At 40.0% G+C, this 20,471-nt stretch overlaps 1 protein-coding gene and 1 long non-coding RNA gene across 2 annotated transcripts in view; one reads left to right on the plus strand and one right to left on the minus strand.

The window, feature by feature from the left end:
• The window catches only part of LOC104943192 (uncharacterized), a 68,266-nt gene that overhangs the window by 46,642 nt on the left and 1,153 nt on the right, over positions 1–20,471 (minus strand). The gene's annotated exons all lie outside the window — the stretch shown is intronic.
• aipl1 (aryl hydrocarbon receptor interacting protein-like 1) lies at positions 13,947–19,306 on the plus strand. Its single transcript, XM_010768529.1, has 6 exons — positions 13,947–14,051; positions 15,770–15,949; positions 17,095–17,283; positions 17,408–17,584; positions 18,103–18,244; positions 18,636–19,306. Exons 1-6 carry the CDS (start codon positions 13,947–13,949, stop codon positions 18,833–18,835), a joined length of 993 nt encoding a protein of 330 aa, XP_010766831.1. The 3' UTR covers positions 18,836–19,306.

Genomic DNA, 20,471 nt, shown 5'->3' on the forward strand with positions numbered 1-20,471 from the left:
TAAATTACAACCCTACAGTTGTACTCAACATCAGGCTGGTTTCTCCAACAGGTTGGTAAAGCTACATTCTCAATGCTCAATTCAGATTAATTGCTCAAATCCCAATTTTTGTGGCCAATATTAGATTCTATTATGAACAGGTCATGGTCTTGACTTACCCTCATGCGCAAAAGTACAATAACTACATGCAGCACGCTGTCGTCTGAAGGAAATGTAGATACTACCACATCTGTAAAGACAGAAGTAAATCATCTTAAAACAACCTCCTATGCCAACCAAAGATTGTTGATTGATTGTTAATTTGAAATGGCTATGACAGCATTATAGCAAATAAAAATAAAATAAGAAATTAAGATTTATATTTCAGTCTTACTGAGGTCAGGTTATTCTCCATTTAAAAAAAATATATATATATTCAGTTGATCTGCAGTGCCATCAAATGCCAAAAGTCTGAGCTCTGCGTGAGCACATACAAGAGACGGGGACAGTTTTTCCTCCAGGGATTGGGTTTCCTGTGCCCTTTGGAATATGTAATACCAGTGAGTCACTTCTTTGCACAGCATGTGTAGTCATCAGACCACTGACTTTGACCCCTAGCTGTTAGTAGATTAACTTCATCTGTTTAAGTTCATCTGACCCTCCTAGGGAAGGTCACAGAGACGTCCTGCTGTCTTTTCATGAAGATATATCTAACTGTGCTCTCGATCTGCTGGAGAGATATTCCCGAAGGATGTTAGATCCGATCTATGTTCCTTATCACTTATTGTCTCATAGTGGTGCTTTGAAGTTAATGACTAATGGAGTGAAAGAGAACAAAGCACTAATGGACAAGATGCACATATCCTGGATATTAAGTCACAAGGGTGTGTGTGTGTGTGTGTGTGTGTGTGTGTGTGTGTGTGTGTGTGTGTGTGTGTGTGTGTGTGTGTGTGTGTGTGTGTGTCTTAGTTGGAAAGGGTGATAGGATTCTCTCTATTCTCGGGTGTAGTGTCTGCTGTACATCCCTTGTTCACCTCTTAAGATCCAAGGCCAGGTCTGAAGAGGTTAACAAACCTCTCCTAAATTCTTCCCTGTGGGTAAAATCATGTGAAAGCTGCTTAGGCAGATTATCCCCGCCTCGACGGCAGCTGGCAGTGAGATCTTTGGGAGCACACCTGACTCGATACTGGTGGTGACGCAACAGTCTTCTGCGCTACGTGCTCCCACAATCCTCCATGACCTTTAGCCCCCCGGGGGAAAGGTGCATCTTGTAGCCCGGAGCAAGCAGCAATTAAACTACTATCTATCAGACAACACACTCCTCACACTGATCGACATATCAGTGATTCGATATAAATATTTTAATTTTTGTGAGAAATCTGTTAATTTGATTGTTCAGATGTCTTCATTCTAATATCTAACATTTCCCTCTTAGTTCTGGATTGGTTTATGGCGACAAAATCCCAGAACAATATCAAATCATAAAAAATAACAGTTTTGACAAAATTACACATTACAAATCTCAATGAAAGATAAAGTCATTTCTGTAAATCGACTGTCCGGTTTCCAGGTAATAAATATCTTGACCCAACTATAATTGTATTTTGTCCATATTGTATGTTATAAGATCATAAAAAAAGTCTCAATATATCTGTGGAAACTGCTTCAGGCTTTTTTTAAATGTGTGTAGGTGGAGAGTGTCCATCTGTGTTTAAATTGGTTGGGCCTTGGCAATTTACGCTTCAATGAAAAGTGTCATTTTACTAAATTAGGTCCAGGCATAAGAAGAAGAATGGTTTTCCTCCAAGTTTATTTTAATGAAGTCCCAGGTGCACCGTCATCTCTTGAAACACAATGCTCTAATAAAATCTACCCTATCACAGCAAACGAGGCAACTTCATTACAAATGAATGCTTCACACAGCAGCCTTTGCCAAGTACAACCCAAGAAGAATATATTATTTGCAACAGTGACACACAGAGTTTTGTTTGTGAGAAATATATTTTTTCAGCTGATGAAGATGTGAACTATGGTGCTGGAGCTGTTAGTACTCTTCGGTAAAATAAAAATACAATTTCAGAGGCCATTACACAAAGAACAAAGCTAACAATAGTAAACTGTCTAGATGATGTCTGTAGTCATTGAGTAAAAAAAGATTTAAGAGAAAACTGAAAAACTCAAAGAAGAATCACCATCTCAATTCTCGCTATACAATTACACAAGAGAAGACAACTGGCTGCCAGATGAACTGCTTACATTTATGGAGTCCAGGTTGATTCTGGTAAATGTTTTTGCAGACTTTCAAGGCATTCACTCGCACTATTGTTATGGTACAGTTCAAGGTTGTTGGAAATATTGTTTCATCATTTGTAGGCAGAAATACAACAGAAAGATGTAAGAGAAACTATAGCCTATTAATTAACATTAACTGCTTTTCATTGAAAGTGTATGTATGCCACTGTTAATTAATCATTGAACATGTAGATACTCTCTAAATAAATGGATATTAAAGTAAATAAAAATAGATCTCCAGATCGAAAAAGTGCAAATGCTTTGGAAATCATCGCGTTTGCTAATATTCACAAAAGTTTGTGAAATGTACAAAAATGTCAGCAACTCACTCTTGAGAACTCTTGAGTTATTGTAAAAACGTCCGCGGATGAAATGTGGTGAGGTCTGGTTATTTTAAATGTTAGGAATCTATCATCGTGGTCTTCTGTTTTGTCTCATTCATCTGATTTATGGGTGGGTGGCTAGTGGCTACCCGGTTTTGATAAATGACCAATGAATAAACCAATATATTTTAACTGTCAATAACTGTCTGAGCTTTTTGTCATATTTAACTGCCTAATGGATATGACCATGAATCATATGAGTACCTACAGTATAGTATAAAGAGCACAGTATTGGCACCCATTTTTAGCCAAAAGTGCACAATTTTGTTTGGAATGTGGAAACATACAGATGGAAATCAAATCAGAGAGGGGCCAAAAAAATGAAAAGCTTGGGCACTGGTTGCAGTTGCACCAACAATCTAATATTTAACATACCTAATTTAGGTGATCTTTAATGCTATGTCAGAGATAAAGATGTACTTAACTATGTCATCCAAAAAAAGAGCCAATATATAGCCAGGGATTGATAGATGAAACAAAGCAGCCTACACCCACTCACTGTGCTGCTTAACCCAGTATGCATCCTGTCTCAAAGGGACCCTCATGATGTGTTCTACACATTACAGCCGATACTTGGCCGGCACTGCGCTCCTAAAATAGACTGAAGTTCCAGATAGGTGGGCTGTGAAGCAAAAGAGAACGAAAGTGGAAAATGCAGAGAGAGTGGGACGGAGAATATTGTAACAAAGAGGACCGAGGACTCGTATTGTGTTTCTGCAATCTGCTGCCCTCGCTGCTAATTCACTACGTGTGTGTCTGTGTGTGTGGGTGGGTGTGGTGACGTCAGTAAATGTGCTCTTGTCAGTCTGGTGCTCTTAAGTGAAGACCCATTATGTGATTCTTTGGAAAGTCTGAGTTGTCAGACAATCTTATTTAAATTATGTAGGACAAGGACGTAAAGTATCACACATGTTGGCAAAAGAGCGTATGTAGTAAATAAAAAGCACTTTGATGAGTGGAGTACATGTCATAAAGTTAAACACAGAGGCCCATACATGTCTATGTGCTGGAGTGGGCTGTAGCGAGTGGAAGCTTACTCAACAGAGTTATAAATAACTGGACGGTCTGCACCAACGGTTTTGTCTGAGTGGAGAACGCTCAGAGTTCAATGTAACCTGACAACTTAATCCCGTGCAAGAGAGAGAGGCAGAGGAAGACTGGTGAACGTGGGGCCGTCTTGGGTTTCCAAGCTACTGTTGCTTATTAACACTCAGAGAGGAGCAGCAAACATTGGCTCTTTTTTGGATACAGTTCAGTAATATATGGAGGCATAATGTTGGCACATTCATATATAAAGATAAAAACATTGTGCTGCTTTTCTTTATCATGTAACAACAAAAAGCCTCTCCCACAGTCATCACAACAGAGGTCAATGCGGCTTAACTGTGGTTCTTGCGTAAACACAAAATGCACTTATTAAAGCCAACTCCCACCACATGCTCAAATTCTACTGTAAAAAATGTCATAGTCATGATCAAAACGTGAACAGAAATCACTTCAATGTATACATGTAAATAAACAAAGAAGTAACATATGCTGAAGCTGAAACAATCTGACATGACATAAAGGATTGTAAAGTTCTACTGTAAAGAAGATGCTTTTGCCATTTCCTTCTTACTTTTAGGACTGAATGTAGAACGCCTACAAGCTTCCTCTAATTTTAGGTGGTTGAACCTATCCTCTGGAGTCCTCCTTTGGATGCATGCCCATGACCAGAGGCAGCTTTAAGGTGTTTTAAGCAGGGAACAGCTTTAACTAGAATTCTTTTTGGAAAGAAAGAATGAAGGAAAGAAGGATTTTTACAATTGTATAAACCAGTGTAGCACGCATCAAACTACCAACGGCCTCATTAATCACATCCTTCAACAGATAAAGGTTTCGAACAAAAGCATAGGATTTATACTAAGACAGACGGAGTGAGAAGATGAAGTGCATGAAAGTGTACCGTCTGTGTGTCTGCAAACCACATGCAGCACCCATGTGAGAGCAGACTGACCTTTGATTTTAGCAGCATGCGACAACCTTACTAGGATGGAAAAAGTGCTTGTGTGTGAGCGTGTGTGTGAGTGAGCGTGAGTCACAATGTGCATGTGTGTCTGGGATTGTCCCTCTCTGTGCGCATCTCACGAATACTTGAGGAAATTGTCAATAGTGGCTCATGAAGAGCAGCCCAGCCCCCACTTGCTCTCTGAGAGCACATGATCCACATTAAAGCCATTCTTCACAAAGTCTGCTCGCCTTTATGCTCCAACGTCTGGTTACTTGAGTTATCATCCTTACATTAAGAAATGACATTACATTTGAAACAGGGCCTTTGGGTGGATAATCTTTTCCAGCAGTGTGAGCAGAGAATTCAAAGTTCACTGGGTTTGTGTTTAGTCATGCAGTGTAACAATGGCCTCTGATACAGTAAGGATTGATGCATTATTCCCATAACTTGGCTTAGCTCCAGAGCTCAAAGATAACACATGCTGGTCTCTGCCTCTTTTTGAAGCTTTATACATCTGATTCTAAACAGGTAGACGATTTGGTTTAAGGACTGGGTTAAGTGTATTAAGGTCAGACAGGATGGCTGCAAAACAGTACACGTCTAATCCCTTGACATGTTCCAACCAACAGATTAAACCGGCTTGTTTGGGGAAATACTAAAGGTCCTTTACTAAGGTCCTTTGGCCACACTCAATATCCTTCTTCATTCTCACATTTTTTGCCCAGCAGAAAAGGTCAATATAGTGTCATCAAATAGCCTGATCACAGCATAAAACTACTTAGAACTATGAGTAATGACTGTAGCATAGGCAGGATTTCATAAGAGGGTGACTTAATAGGCGTGTGCTGTACTGGGAAAATAGGAACACGCAGTCGATACTGCAAGAGACAATATAACCCTAAGACAGAGCAATTCCATTAAGGTAATTAAGCTGGCTAACAGCACTTATGTAGCAGGTTAAATAACAGCTGCAGAACATGTTATTCAACTATTTGAATTTCTATATTTAGCATGTGATGGGTAGATTACATAATAACTGTATATAACAGGTAATTGATAAAGAACGAGATGAAAGTACAATACATAAAACTGGGAGAGAAAAAAGTGACTTTTGTAATGTTTTCTGTACAAAACTAATAGTTTGAGGACTCATAATTGGTGTTAGCTGTAAAATGGTTTTATGCATTTATCTCAAATTCACACAATGCAGTTTTGGACATAAGCCTTAAAGTTTTTACCAATTTTACTTGTTTATTTTTGCATTGACACAAATTAGATGATAAAATGTTATTAAATGAATGTCAGGTGTTAGAGTAATATATCTGGATTTCCTAATAGTGGCTTGAGCTCTTGTTGAAGGAAAGGAGTAGAATGACGTACATGTCTGTGCTGGGTCTATCAGGTCAATAAGCTCTATTAGCTCCCAGCAGGGGCGCAGGAGGATTTGTCTCGTCTTTCTCACTGTCTCATCAAAACTACACTGTCAATTACCACAGGCACCTGTTGGGCTCCAGGAATCAGTAGGTGTTGTTCTATGTGTAGAAGTTACAGAGATGCATTCTCTCAATAATGTTTTTAACCATAAATAAAAAGATTATACTTCACCCTCAAAATTACCATCTATATATCAATAGTTAGCCCATGTTACCTAGAATTTGTTCTCCCATGATTCAAAATTAAATGATGACCCAAAAAAAGGACAAAAGCCTTAATGAATTTAAGTGAATAGTCTATGTTAAAATACAGCAGAAAATAAATTCACATCCTTTTACAAACTCTCAAATAAATGCTTGCAGTATAATCCAGGTCTCATTATCCAGCCTTCTCAAACACACTTAAGTGTTTTTAAATGTTTTACGTTTTTGTGAAAATGTACGCGTTTGAGAAGTTGATGTACTTTTGCTGCCTATCTTAACTTTAATTAGAGACTTTTTCCCCTTTTTGATTCTTTATTAAGGATGGAGACATGTCAGAAAAGGTTAGGCTGCAGTCGAATAGTCCATTTAGCTTAGGAACCTTCCTAACCGAGTGAAATGACCCGGAAGCCCCTCAGTGGCAGCCATGATAAGTGCCGTTCGAATTCTCTACATGATAGGAAAGGAGGTTTCAAACTTCCTTTATAACCTCCTTTAGCTTAGGAACCACTGGACCTCCCTTGACGAAAGGAGAGGAGAAAATTCTGCCCCACAATGCCTTGCAGCCGCAGCATTTGCCGTCACACAACAGTTCACGGACACAAACAATTATGACGGAGAAATTATATCATGAAAGTTACGGTGCTTATTAAGCATTTTAAAACTTATGTGGTAAGTTGCCAAAGTGCTTTGTTTTGAACGTTCATCAGTATTATAATCAAAAAGAGAAATATGAACGTTTTACTGAAATGATCAAATAAAGTCAACATTTCACTGAGCTGTTTGGGGTTAGTTCAACTTTTAAAAGATGTTTGAATGGTGATATACACAGTGATAGGTGTTAAGGACTAACGTTTATAATAAATACATTTGTATTTATTTTAAGATCTTTTCATACAATTATACGTATTGGGATCATTTGTATTAATGTGGACCGGAGGGAGAGGGTGACGAGCATAAGTTTCACTTTCCTTTTTTATTTCAATTCCAACTTTGGTCATGATGAATATGTTTCTCTGTTGTCCACGTTCATAAAGCATAAAACAACAGCATCAGAGCACGGTGCAGAGTCTCTAGATTATGTCCCTCGTTCTTATTAAACATCCATGTTGTAGTCCGCTGTATAGAAAACTGTAGTTTCCATAGTTTCCCCACAGCAGCAGACGCACATTTATGACGTCCGCTGGCGCATCATAAACACGTCGGATAGTGAAAGTGCAGTCGGATTCTCTAAAGTACCACAGTCTCTTCTCCTAAATCCTTTTGAATTCTCCTATCCACTATCCCTTAACCCTGTGACGTTTCACTCAGAGGTCAAGGAATAGACGATAGGGTTAGAATTTAGGAGCTGATTTTTGGATTATCCGACCGCAACCTTAGTATCTTTAATAATGAAAGGTAACACTGGATCTCAGTAAATGATATAAATATGGTCATTTTGGGGGTGAAGTATGCCTTTCAGAAAAATTAAAAGCAGCTAAAAAGAGTTTTTTAGTTGTTATAAGCTTCATAGTGCAGTCCTATATATTACACTTTCCATTCCTGAATGTGACATGTTGTTGTTGTGTTTTAATTACTATGTACATGTGTGGGGTGGATTTCATTTATCCACTGGTCCCAAGGGTTTCTTTCCAAGAGTATTCCCTTATAGCTGGTAACCAGGGCAAACCCAGCTCATGTGATCCTGTAAACCGTGAAAGTGACTGTCAGCAACCGAGCGTTATGTACTGCAAGTTATTATATCTAAATAATTCTCTTTGCACGTCACAGACCTAGATCCAATATTTCCTGTGCCACAGAGAACACCTTTGCATTAGCGTGTGCATCAGGAACAAGGAGCCGGTATGTACTATATGAGTGTCTCTATGTGTCGTGTGCATTTGCCCCTTTGTCCTGGCTGCTATGTGTTCTGGTATGTTGGTAAAGGTCGGGGCCAGGCGGAGAGCAGGACGCCAGGGGCCCGCTCAGGGAAACTGTGGCTGAGAAGAGCCGCAGAGCCAAAGGCCAGCGGCTCTGATGAGAGCGGGGATTAGGACAGAGCCGTGGATATCAGAGTAAAACAATACAGGTCGTTGTGCCCAGGCTAAAAGATTACAGGCTATAGAATGCCAGAGGAAATAATCAGTTAGGGAGCTATGTTTATTTTTTTTCCCTTTATAGAGACTGCAAGTGAAACATGCATGTAATTTATGAGCAGTAACTGATGCACAATCTGAGCTAATGTATCATACCAGAAGATTCTCGCCTGTCGTTACCCACTGCCTGACTTCACAGCACTGCAGTGCAGGCTGTTCCTGAGTATGTTGCAAGTCAGGACACACACACACACACACACACACACACACACACACACACACACACACACACACACACACACACACACACACACACACACACACACACACACACACACACACAATCCAGCAGTCCACCTAAAGGCCAGAAGAAGGAGTGCAGGGTCAAAAGTCCTCTGCCTCAGTGGTTTAGAGAAGGTGATTCTGACCTCTGACCTTCTCTGCTTGGACTTGTCTGCTCTACGTATGTCAGGGCTGTGTTTTACAACATGAATAGACAGGATTTACAAGAGGAAAAGAGAATTAAGTAGTGATCACTACATGGCCTGGATGGACGTTTTCCGAATCAGTTAAATATAGAAACACTAATAGTGTTATGTGGGGCTAGAGGTGTAATTTGTTTGTTCCTGTGTTAATCTAGCCAGAGAACAAGTCATTATTGTCTCGTTGAATAACAGCAGAACTTTGTAAGACATGTTTGGGAGGCTGCCATTGGTTATGCAATCTTTCCAGATCTGTGACCTCGTTCTGCAAGGCCTACAAGGATATTTAAACTTAGAAATATGTGCCGGTGGAACATTAGACAAGTTAGAAACCATATGGTAAGCACCTGCATGATCTGGTCATACTAAAGTTATATTGAAAGAAAGTAGACACACATTTAACCGTAATTTGCAGGCAAGCAGGCAGTTGTTCAAATTCCACAAACATCTGTAATCTATGAATGGAGGTTGACTGACTGCGTAGCTTTGCTCAATTTTGGCCCCTTTAATAAATAAGACACACAGACACAACGTTTAGAAAGTTATGACTGGCTTGATTGAACTGCAGCCATCTTTCTTATCCTTTGCAAATCTTTGGAGGAAATATGACTTATGGACAGGAAATCCTCAACATTTCTCTTCCTAGCCTGGTGGAGTAGAAGCACAACTTTTATTGTTCTTGTTCATCAGAATCCTCAACAATGACTCATATGACTGCAGATGTCAGCATGAATAAGCTGGAATTTGAAAGGAATTGCATAACAACCATTATTGCATCTTTTGGATCGTTTGGTGCACAGATGGTTGCACGATATACATGCATTACATTTGTATATGTAAATAACAATTGTCCCTGTCATAAGACAAAGTGTGCAAATTGCTATTTAGATGAGGATCAAGTTATGTTGAATTACTGTTGCTGTTAGTCAGCCCCTCCTCTGTTTCTCACCTGTTTGGACAAGCCATCATTAAACTATGACTAACGACAGAGTACTGAACAGTATTCAGGGTTGCCGTTATGACTGACATCAACATGAACATAGTCCTGGACGTCTTCCAGTTACACAAACATTTATGAGTCTGCATGGTACTTGCATACCATGCTGTGAATGGATCTGGCCCTTCCTACATCCAGGACATGGTTAAACACGTGCACTTCGCTCTGCATCAGCCAAACAGCTCGCTGCACCCGCACTGCGAGGTGGACCCAAGTTCCCATCAGCAAAAACACGTGGGTTTGCTATCCTGGCTCCAAAATGGTGGAATGAGCTCCCCATTGAAATCAGGACAGCAGAAAGCTTGCACATCTTCCGGCGCAGACTGAAAACTCATCTCTTTAGACTCCACTTTGAGCGATAGAATTACTAACAAAGCACTTATATACTAATAAAGGGCTGGCTTATCTATAGCCAGTTGAGTAGCACTTGACATGTTTGGCTCTATGAAACCTGATGTACTTATATGATTCTGTTTTCTTCAAGGTTGTATCTTCCTGGTCGAATGTACTTATTGTAGGTCGCTTTGGATAAAAGCGTCAGCTAAATGCAATGTAATGTAATGTAATGCACGAATTGGAGTGAGTCTCTTGACAGTTCCTGTAAGTCAATGTGTTCATTACTAAACTAAACAACCAGCAGAGAACAGTGACAGAGTATTGCAGGCAAGAACTGTTAATGAATGTGTTCATGAAGACAATGGCAGCTGGTGCCGAAATATTCTTAGGCCTGTTTGTTCCACACTTTGAGACTACATGCTGGTGTCTGAGGCCCAGCATTTACAAGTTCTTGTTCTAGGCTAAAACGACATAGCAAACTACAATACCTTAACTCTTTTAAATATATTGCTATAAAATGATAACCTCTAAACAAACACATGATGGCTGATTAAGTCCAATTAATATTTGGATGAAAGTGTGTTTTCCTTCTCTGCGACACTGTGGAATTAAAGTACTATTATTACTTAGCATCGTCTATATAAATGAAAGTATGTTGTGCAACTTCTACCAATACATTTATTCAAAATAGAATGTTCGCTCCAGATGGTTATGAGGCATTGTGACGATTTCAGAGCAGCCAGTGTGTTTTCCCACATTCAAAATAGGTGGGAAAAAATGTATGTGTGAAGTATATCTATTCATGAAGGGTTCATATTGATAAGTTATCCTGTTCCACAAAGAAAACATTATGTTTAATTCACTTTTTCTACAGAAGCTGTGCCAACAAGGCCAGGACTTTGATAAGGTAGTGATGTAAAAACGATGCATTTTCAAGGACAAAGTTTTGTTACAGTGTCATCCCCCCCCCGTCTGCAATAACGATGCAGAGACACAGAGTTCACAGATGTGGAAGACCCTGGAACAGTGACCAATCAGAGCGGACTGTACTCTTGCTGGAGGGGGGTTTAAAGAGACAGGCTCTACAACTGAGCGTTAGAGACCGATTAAATTAATCTAAACTGACTAAAATTAAATCATTTAAACATACCTGCATGCCCTAAACCATGAACCTGAAAATGTGCATATTATTTCTCCTTTTAAAGGTGGGGTAGGTAATTTTGGAGAAACCAGCTCGAGTGCGCTAGGATCTGAAAATACACAGCCGGAAAAAATCTGCCACTTCCTTACAGAGCCCCTCCTCCAACACACACGAACGTGCACATGACCAATGAGGGCACGAGATAAGTTTGTGCACTGATGGAAGCATGACAGGCAGGTAGGCCATCCAGTTATTTTAGCCAGGCCGGCTAAAATAATTGGTCGTGCTGGCTTCCACAGATGACATTTTTTTATGGATTTTTTGTCAAAGCACTTAAGATATTCATTGCTATCGGGATGTTAAGAGCATTCCATGGAATATAACAAAAAGTGTACCTCGAGCCAGTTTCTCAAACTTAGCTACCCCACCTTTAACTCATTTTTACTACATTTTACCTTTTTACTACATCTACTAAATAAATGTAGTGGATATTGTCCCCCAACCGACCATAGTAACCCCCACACTGCTCTATTTGCATGTTTGTCTTTCTTTTAGATCTGCTAGGTCAGCTTTACATGTCAATCTGAAAGGGAGAGAAAGAAGGATCCTGTCTTTCTCTCTTACTGTGTGCCTCATTTCCACAGAAGAAGCTCAAAAGGTTTACACATTCATAAACATTATGCTATGTGCGTATATGTTGTGCGTCATGGAAGGAGCCCTCCCCTGGTGGGTTATGTATATGAATGAATGGCTTCTTCACAGGGAACGGCTCCTCCCCAGGAAATCCACGACTATACTTTCCAGAAATAGAGCATGACTTGCTTAAAGTGGAACTAATGCATCAGCGACGGGTTTCCAGCAGGGCTAAAAATGAGAGAGACCGGGGTGTACCTCCTGCTGGCAGGACGACTTATAGCTGGACCTGTTGTCAAAAGATGTGTCTGCATGCGCAAACTGGGACATTAGATTTCCCCACGCTACAATGTTCATGCAGCAAACCTAGATATGCACCTTTACACACAAAGAAAGCACAGAGAGATGTAGGCGTTGTGACGCAAGCATTATGAGTCACTGCCACAAAGCCTGAGCTCTTAAACGCACAACAGTGTCATTGCCTCTCCAACAGGTAGGATGTATTGCTGCTCTCACTCATTCATACTTAAACTGGCCTGAGGTCAGTACACAGAACACTTTAAATCACCAAACCAAAATCTTAGCCAGTAACGCTCTCATGAAATGTTCATAGACAGGGGTGACACTTTTTTCTTTTCCATTTCATAACTCACAGATATAATTATTATTCAAAGGGCTGTTACTATAGCAACACAAACCTGTTAACCCCGCTATATGTCCAGTGTTTCCCCAGAGAAGAAAGGAGGAGCAAAATCCAGAGGGAGGAGAAACAATGCACCAATTTTACTTTCAAAAATATTAGTAGAATGATAATGCCCATGGCTTCCCCTCTACCAACTTCTGCCAGTCACAATTTGTAACTGTTTGTGATGGTTGTAGAATAATTATGAAGTCAAATTAAGATTATGTGTGTACTGTGAAAGGGGCTTCACACACAGGGACATGTCAGGCCCGGTGTGATGAAGAAGAGGACAAACTCCTGCTTCACTACCAAAGTCTTCCACAGGAGGGCGTAGAATCGGCTCAATGCCTGTACTTCAAGAGTGGCCAAGTACATACCAAACTCCTGTTTGTCACATGAGTAAAAAAAAGGCAAACTTGATAGTATGTTGCAGCTCTTTCCAAGGACACAGAGGTCTCATTTGAATAGAGATAAGACTGCAGTCTTGCCTCATACTCCATGGTGAAATACCTTTTTCTCCACAGAGGAAACACAAAGCAGTAAAGTTATACAATTGTGAGCACTGCCAAGGTGCGGTTATGGGGTTTTCTATTCGCGCAATTAGTTCGGAATAAGGTATTAACACTAATGTTTTAGAATAATTGCCTCCTCAAACTGCTTGCAGACTTTTTTAGCACACACTAAAGGAGCCTTGCCTTTCTCTCACACACATACGCTGCACATATGGAAGACAGATGTTTAATAGACAAGGTCAAGGAGTCCATATAGTAATTGTCTGCTTCACTATGTCTCCGTATTGTTCAGATCACCACATCCACATAAATCCAGGAAATTTCCTCTGGAATGGAAACCATGTCCTACTCTTGCACACCGTTTTATGTTTACTTTCTTTCTTCTCCTGTTTTCTCTGTCCCTCCTTCCCTAACACACACTTCTGTTCTGGTCTTGTGGTGCATTCAACCGGTTCAGATTCATCTCCCTCTAAAGAAACAAAAAGTATATATTTAGTCAATCCAAAAAGGTAATCACCCTCTCATTTCTGTATTTGTTTCTGTCTGTTTCTCATTATTTCTGGGTGGATCTGGGGTCGGACTGTATTGAGGGAAAGCGCAGATGATGACCGATGCACAAAGCAACAGAGAGATGATTCAAACATAAGAGGAGGGGATGTTTCTAATCTCATTATCCCTGCCTCAACTAATCCACTAGGAACGACTGCTCTAAGTAATCAATATCCTTTACACATATTGTACCCCACACACTATTGTGAAACACATGTGAACGGTAATATAAGGGGATTTTTAATCAACATTTAAAAAAAGATGTCGGATATGCAGGATACAATGTTGTTGGGCTTGGAGGGAATCAAGAAAACTATTCTGCATGGAGGGACCGGAGAAATTCCAAAATGTATCTCTGGATCAAAGGTATTTTTGACCTTCACTAACTTACATTTCTCGATGAATAAATGTCTTCTAGCTTTGTCATCCATTAAAGAGCTACGTTTAGCTCATCCATTATAGACTAAGTTCTGTACGTTTACTTCAGTACAGAGTCTATTTAGTTTGCAGTCAATTATTCAATTTCTCTGAAACATATTTCAGGAAAATAGCAGCAATGTATGCTCCTATTTTTATGATTAAGTTATTTAGAATTCACTTCACAAAGCTGCTTTTAAATGTGTATCTTAGATATAATAGAAGTGGAGGACCATGCAAAGACAAAAGAGAACAACATTCTTTCTAGACTGTGGTTGCAAAGCACCAAAGAGAATAACCTTCAAATAGAGGCTCTTATCTGTGACTATTATATAGACTTGATATTAAACATGCAATAGAGATGTAAATCTAATCATTTAGCTATGATGGATATCTCTCCATAAAGATCCCCCTTAATATCCATAAGACTTCAAGTGGCATTAAGTAAGAAAAACAAGTCTGAGTTTCAGAGTTTCTTTGTCTGAACCGAGAGAAGTTTCTTCACTTGTGATGGATGCTCAGCGTCTGTCATTTTTGATTATGTTACATGATATTTCATTTAGACATTAGGGCAATGTTTACAATTTGAAAAGCATTATTGTATATCTGCATCTGCCAGTGGAACATCACAAAAACAGTAGACATAATAATATGCTCATTCCACTCCAGGAGTGATTTGAAAAACATGCGCATCCTATATTGGCCTCGGTAATCCACCAAAATGAGTTGGAAAATTGAAAAAGCATATGACATACTGTTAACAGCCTGCTGAAAAGCAAAGCTATTATCAGGTTTGATGATGCATGACTTCATCTGTTAGATTTATGTTTCGATGTTAAGCTATTGCATTGTGAACATGATGAGAGGGGAGGCTCACTCATGAAGTTGCAATTCCCCCTGGTGGCCAGAAGAGGTTAATAAGGACATGTTTCACTCAATGCGGCTTTAATAAGAACACTTTTTTCAGAGCTTATTCAAAACACTTTAAACCATCTGCATCTGGTTTGGTCTTTCCTCAAGAAAGAATGCCTTCACTTGACTGTGACTTATGAAACCATTCTTGAATCTGAAAAAAACCAAATTATACAAATGTGTGGCCTCGCTCACTGTTCAGACCAGCTCACGTTCATGAACTATAGCTTTGTGACTGTGTTGGGGATTTCTTGTTCTTTATTTTACAGCTTTGTTTTGAGAGTGGAAGTTTCCCTATTAAGGAATTTCAAATCATCCTTGGTTAATGAAATTATACATGACCTGTGCTGGTTCTGTATTTTAAGGACACTGTTATTATGAAATACGGGATCAGTTTGGTATTGCTTCACTCTCCTTGGACGTTATAAAACCAGGGAATCTTGGCTTTGTGTCCTACTTTCTGTCCTGTTGAATAACTGAGCTGTGTGTAGAGCTTGTAATTTAAAACCTTTGTTAAGACTTTGAAGGTTTGTTCAGTTCCCTTTTTAACAAACATTGTATTTAATTTTATGGTATTTTTGATCATTGCTCTTCAGGCACTATCTGGTCTTCCTAATAATAGTTTTATCTGTCTTGGGTTATTTAAGAGGTTTTATATATTTAAAGCTGACACAAAGAGCTATGATCCCCACTTTCTCACATTGTTTTAGTTTTAATGAGCGGGCATCATCTCTCTATGTTTCTTTTTACTTCAGGTGACTTTCCACTTCCGCACCCAGTTGTGTGATGATGAGCGGACAGTGATAGATGACAGCAAAGTGGTGGGGACGCCCATGGAGATAGTGATCGGCAACATGTTTAAAATGGACATCTGGGAAACCCTGTTGTCCTCCTTGAGGATCGGAGAGGTGGCCGAATTCTGGTGTGACATCATTGTGAGTGCTTGACATCATGGTTTGTGTTGAAAATTGTTAGCGAGTTCCCTTTTTGCTTGTTTCTAATTGAAGTGCATTATTGTCTGTTAGTGCAAATCACTTCTTAGAAGCTTGACAGTTCACTTTATGTCATAACACTGAGGATGTGGAGGCTATAGACTCTGCAGCAAAACACTGTAGAAGTTGTAGGTGCTATACTTGAATGAATGTGACACCTGAACATTAAGCACATGCCAAACTATCCTCCTGTTCATGATATAGAAAAAGAAACACAGAAGTATTCAGTTTATAAAGCTATCCTCTAAGCAGGGCTAACAGAGAACCGATTTGCTCATAACTGGATCAACAGGTTCCCTGACTAACTACATACAAATAAAATATGTGTTTTATAAAGTATGTGTGTATCAACAACACTGCGTCCTGAACATCTGATTTACTGTCAGTAAAGTTCCCTTTGAATTCCCTGCGTATTTTCTCTGTGAGTAATGTTTTGTCGTCACATTGTTTCTGTGTGGCCTCTCCCTGTTATGAAAGCTGTTTGTCCCATGAAGATGGGAATATATATGAAACAGTGTTGACGTATTAGAATCATAGATCTATGATTTTTATGTTTTGTCTGTGTTTCTGTGTGTGCCCCACACTGTCACAGACAGATGGTTGAGGCACACTTTCATTAATCTGCAGCAGCTTCACTTTTCCCTAATCGGCTCTGATTCTGCTGAATCAGCCCTCCTGACTCACCTCCACTCTGATTAGATTTGAATGAGCTTACAGCATTTATTCACTCCTCTGAACAACATGGCGGCCCCTCACATTCCACAGACTCCTGTATGCAGTATCATTTCTAGCCAGTGGAGGGCAAACGTGCCATTGTGAGTGAGGAAATAGACTGGAGATAATGTTAAACAACTCATTTTATAATATAATGAATCTTTAATCAGTTGAATGTAAATGTAATCCGATTCCCTTTGTAGGGTAAGTGAAGTATGAGTATGTATAAGAATAAGTATGAGATAAAAGAGTACAACACCAATTTCCTTTTTAATAAGACAGAATTCGGAAGAGGCTTGAAAATTAACACCTTAATCCTAATTCAAGTTTACATGTTGATATTTTAATAAAAATGTGATCTCTCTCCTTTCCAGCACACTGGCGTTTATCCACTAGTGTCCAAGAGTATGAGGCGCATTGCAGAAGGCAAAGACCCAGTGGACTGGCAGATCCATACATGTGGTATGGCCAACATGTTCGCCTACCACAGCCTGGGCTACGACGACCTGGATGAGCTGATGAAGGAACCAAAACCCCTCTACTTTGTCCTGGAGCTGCTCAGGGTGAGTAGGAACACAACCTCAATATCTTACCAACAGGTTTGTTATTAACTTGTTTTTAGAAAACATTGGTCCATGGTGCCAAGGGAAGCAGGTTATATACATTTACTGTGAATGTGATTGACAGGTTCAGCAGCCCAGTGAGTACAACAGGGAGACGTGGGCTATGAATGATGAGGAGAGGTTGAAGGTGGTGCCTGTGCTTCACGGTCAAGGGAACAAGCTCTACAAACAGGGGAACTACGACGAGGCCACACAAAAGTACAAGGAGGCCATCATCTGCATCAAGAATGTTCAGACAAAGGTGATTGTTGCAGCCAATTTGATGTATTTTAATATTTGTATATGAAGGTGCTGTGATACTACTGAATTGACCTGGGCAGAGGCGGGGACTCAGCCAATTTCAGGGTACAGCCTACTATTTGGGGAGGACACAGGTGCACAGCATTAGGGATTGGGAATCACCAGAGGGAAGCCGCACAGTTTTTCAACCGTGCGTGTTTTCGCTTATTTTCTGTTTGTTTTGAGTTAATTTCGGTTTATTTCTTTATCACAGTTAGTTGTTTAGTTATCAGTTAAACACCCGGCTCTTGTTTTGCTGTCATCATCCTGCAATCCAAATAAACATCTTAAATGCACTCAAAGAGAAGACCTGATTTGCTGTCAACACCACGCGTCTGGAAAAGCTTCACACCATATCCCTCACTGGCAAATATTTGTTGTTCGGTTGCCTTTACAGTGATCAAACAAGTGGTCTGAAATAACATTAATAATTATATTCTGAAAAACAGTATGTATAGACATGGATCTGATCTTCTTCAGGAGAAAGCATGGGAGGTCTCTTGGCTAAAGCTGGAGAAGATGGCCAACACTATAACGCTCAACTACTGCCAGTGTCTAATGCGCACAGAAGAGTACTACGAGGCCATCGAGCACACCACCGACATCATCAACCAGCACCCAGGTAACACTCAGAGACTTATAGGATGTGTGTGAGGCCAAGATTATGTAAATCAAGCCTGTTGATATGAGTGTGAGACTCAAGCTGTGTTCTATCCTTACAGTTTTTTTTTTAGCTTCAACCTAGCGTGGTATTTTTCCCCCTGAAATCTTGAATGCTAGCTTTAAGTCGATGTGTAATGCGTCTATGACTTTCTGATCCCCTAAAAGATCCTGCCTGTTCTTGAGCATGCACAGTATATCGTGTATGTGTTGATAGAAGCACATGTTTATTTAAGTAAGCCACAAAAGACTAAGTAAAATGATTTACTTGAAAATACTTCACGCCTTGTTAATTGAATGCTACAGAGCTGAAAACGGTAGCTGTCAAACATGCGTTCGTTCTTCTTCTCCAGGTGACATGAAGGCCTTCTTCCTGCGAGGGAAGGCCCACGCAGAAGTGTGGAACGAGGCAGAGGCTCGGCAGGACTTCAGCCGGGTGCTGGACCTGGACCCAGGCATGAAGAAGGTCGTCAAGAGAGAGCTGGCCGTGCTTAATATGCGCATGGAGGAAAAGAACCAGGAGGACAAGAACAAGTACAGAGGCATGTTTTGAGGAGACGCTGCAGCAGAGGTTAGGAGAATCCCAAAAGTGATGGCTGAAGAAAAGGAATCCCCAAGATTGATTGTACCTTTAACAACCACATCTTCTTCACTGCAGTGACTTTCACAAGGTCTGGGAGACACTCAGATGGAATATATAAGGATGAAAGAGCTGCTTCCTTTCTGCCCGTCTTTCTTGGTCATCAAAACTATTAAATTAAACTTTTAAATGGAGGACTTTGCACACTTGTAATCTTACCTAAATTGGTTACATTTCAAGGAAATGTTTGACTGCTTGATTTGGTTGTTTGTATTCAATTATCTCCAATATTTAGCAAGGCATTGAGAGGTACCAAAACACAAAATATGTATTTAGTGATTAAGTAAAAAGCAGCCTTTATCTAACGCTCGGAAAGTGAGCGCATAAGTGTATTTCCCAAAATGTCCAAATCTTCTGTTCTGATTTGTTATATTGTTTTGGATTTTTTCCCGATCATGTATAAAAAAGCATTATTGAATGCTAATAAATTGTACATGCTGGATTTCTATGTTTAAATGTGCTCATGGCATCACCAAAAGTCAAGTCACACTTTGCCACTATTTTACCTAAAAGATATACAATTCCAAAGTAGTTATTCCTTAAGTGTTATCTTTAGTGACTTGTCAAGTAACTACTCAGTCTTGTGAGTTCATTGGCCTTCCACAAGGTGGTGCTCTGACCATGATTATTTGTATGGTTCACTATTGGAGAGATAATCCTGAGCCTTTACGCCGCACTCTGTTTCATGAACAGTCTAGGGGCTCGTAAAAAAAAACAATCTGGGTTGCATCGCTTGTCTCCTTTTCTCTTCCTCTGTACGTTTTCAAGAGAGAAAAAGGAAACACAGAGTGTGATGCAAAAGGACATGACGAATACATCTGGGAAATATACTAAAAAAAACTTTGAATGCACTTTTGTTTTTGCACTGACATAAAATATAGTATTCGATCAATAGTATGACATCGCACAGAGAGCTCAGTTTCATTCAGGGAATCCCCACTCATCACGATCTGCACTGTTCCCCCCCCCACTCATCATGACCACGGGTCACTCAGCACAGCGTAGCAGTCACTCGGGGAAATGAGGCTGACTCTAATGCACCAGTCTAATGATGAAGAAAATCCATAGGAGTGGATCAAAGAAAAAAAAACACACGAAGGATCATGATTAAACATTCAAACTATAGCATCCAGCCCTTTACAAGAACCTTGCTAATGCAGTTCCTGCTGCTGAGTCGTGCCTAATCTTAGGAAGGTAAACAAGGAGGCTAAAACTGTGGTTAGATACAGCACTCATTAGAGACCATAGGCAATTTATCTCCGCTCTGATCCAGTAAAACCTTTTCTTTATCTTCACACTTTAATACCATCAACGCTATTTAGGAAATGGACTTAGATTAAGTAGATTTATGTGATGGGGCTGTGCCATTGGAAACCCTGGCCTGGACTAAAACACAGGCCTACAATCAATTCTGCATAGCAGCACATTCCGCAGTTGGCTTTCCTCCATAAACCACTGGTGCTGATGTTGAGGAGAAGGAAAGAAAGGGAGGAGGCAGGAAGAGGAAGAGGAGGGGGCTCTGTGCCCCTGCTCCAACAGGAGTTGCCTC

Source organism: Notothenia coriiceps, unplaced genomic scaffold (assembly GCF_000735185.1).
Source record: "Notothenia coriiceps isolate Sejong01 unplaced genomic scaffold, NC01 NC01_scaffold00005786, whole genome shotgun sequence".
Lineage (NCBI taxonomy): Eukaryota > Metazoa > Chordata > Actinopteri > Perciformes > Nototheniidae > Notothenia > Notothenia coriiceps.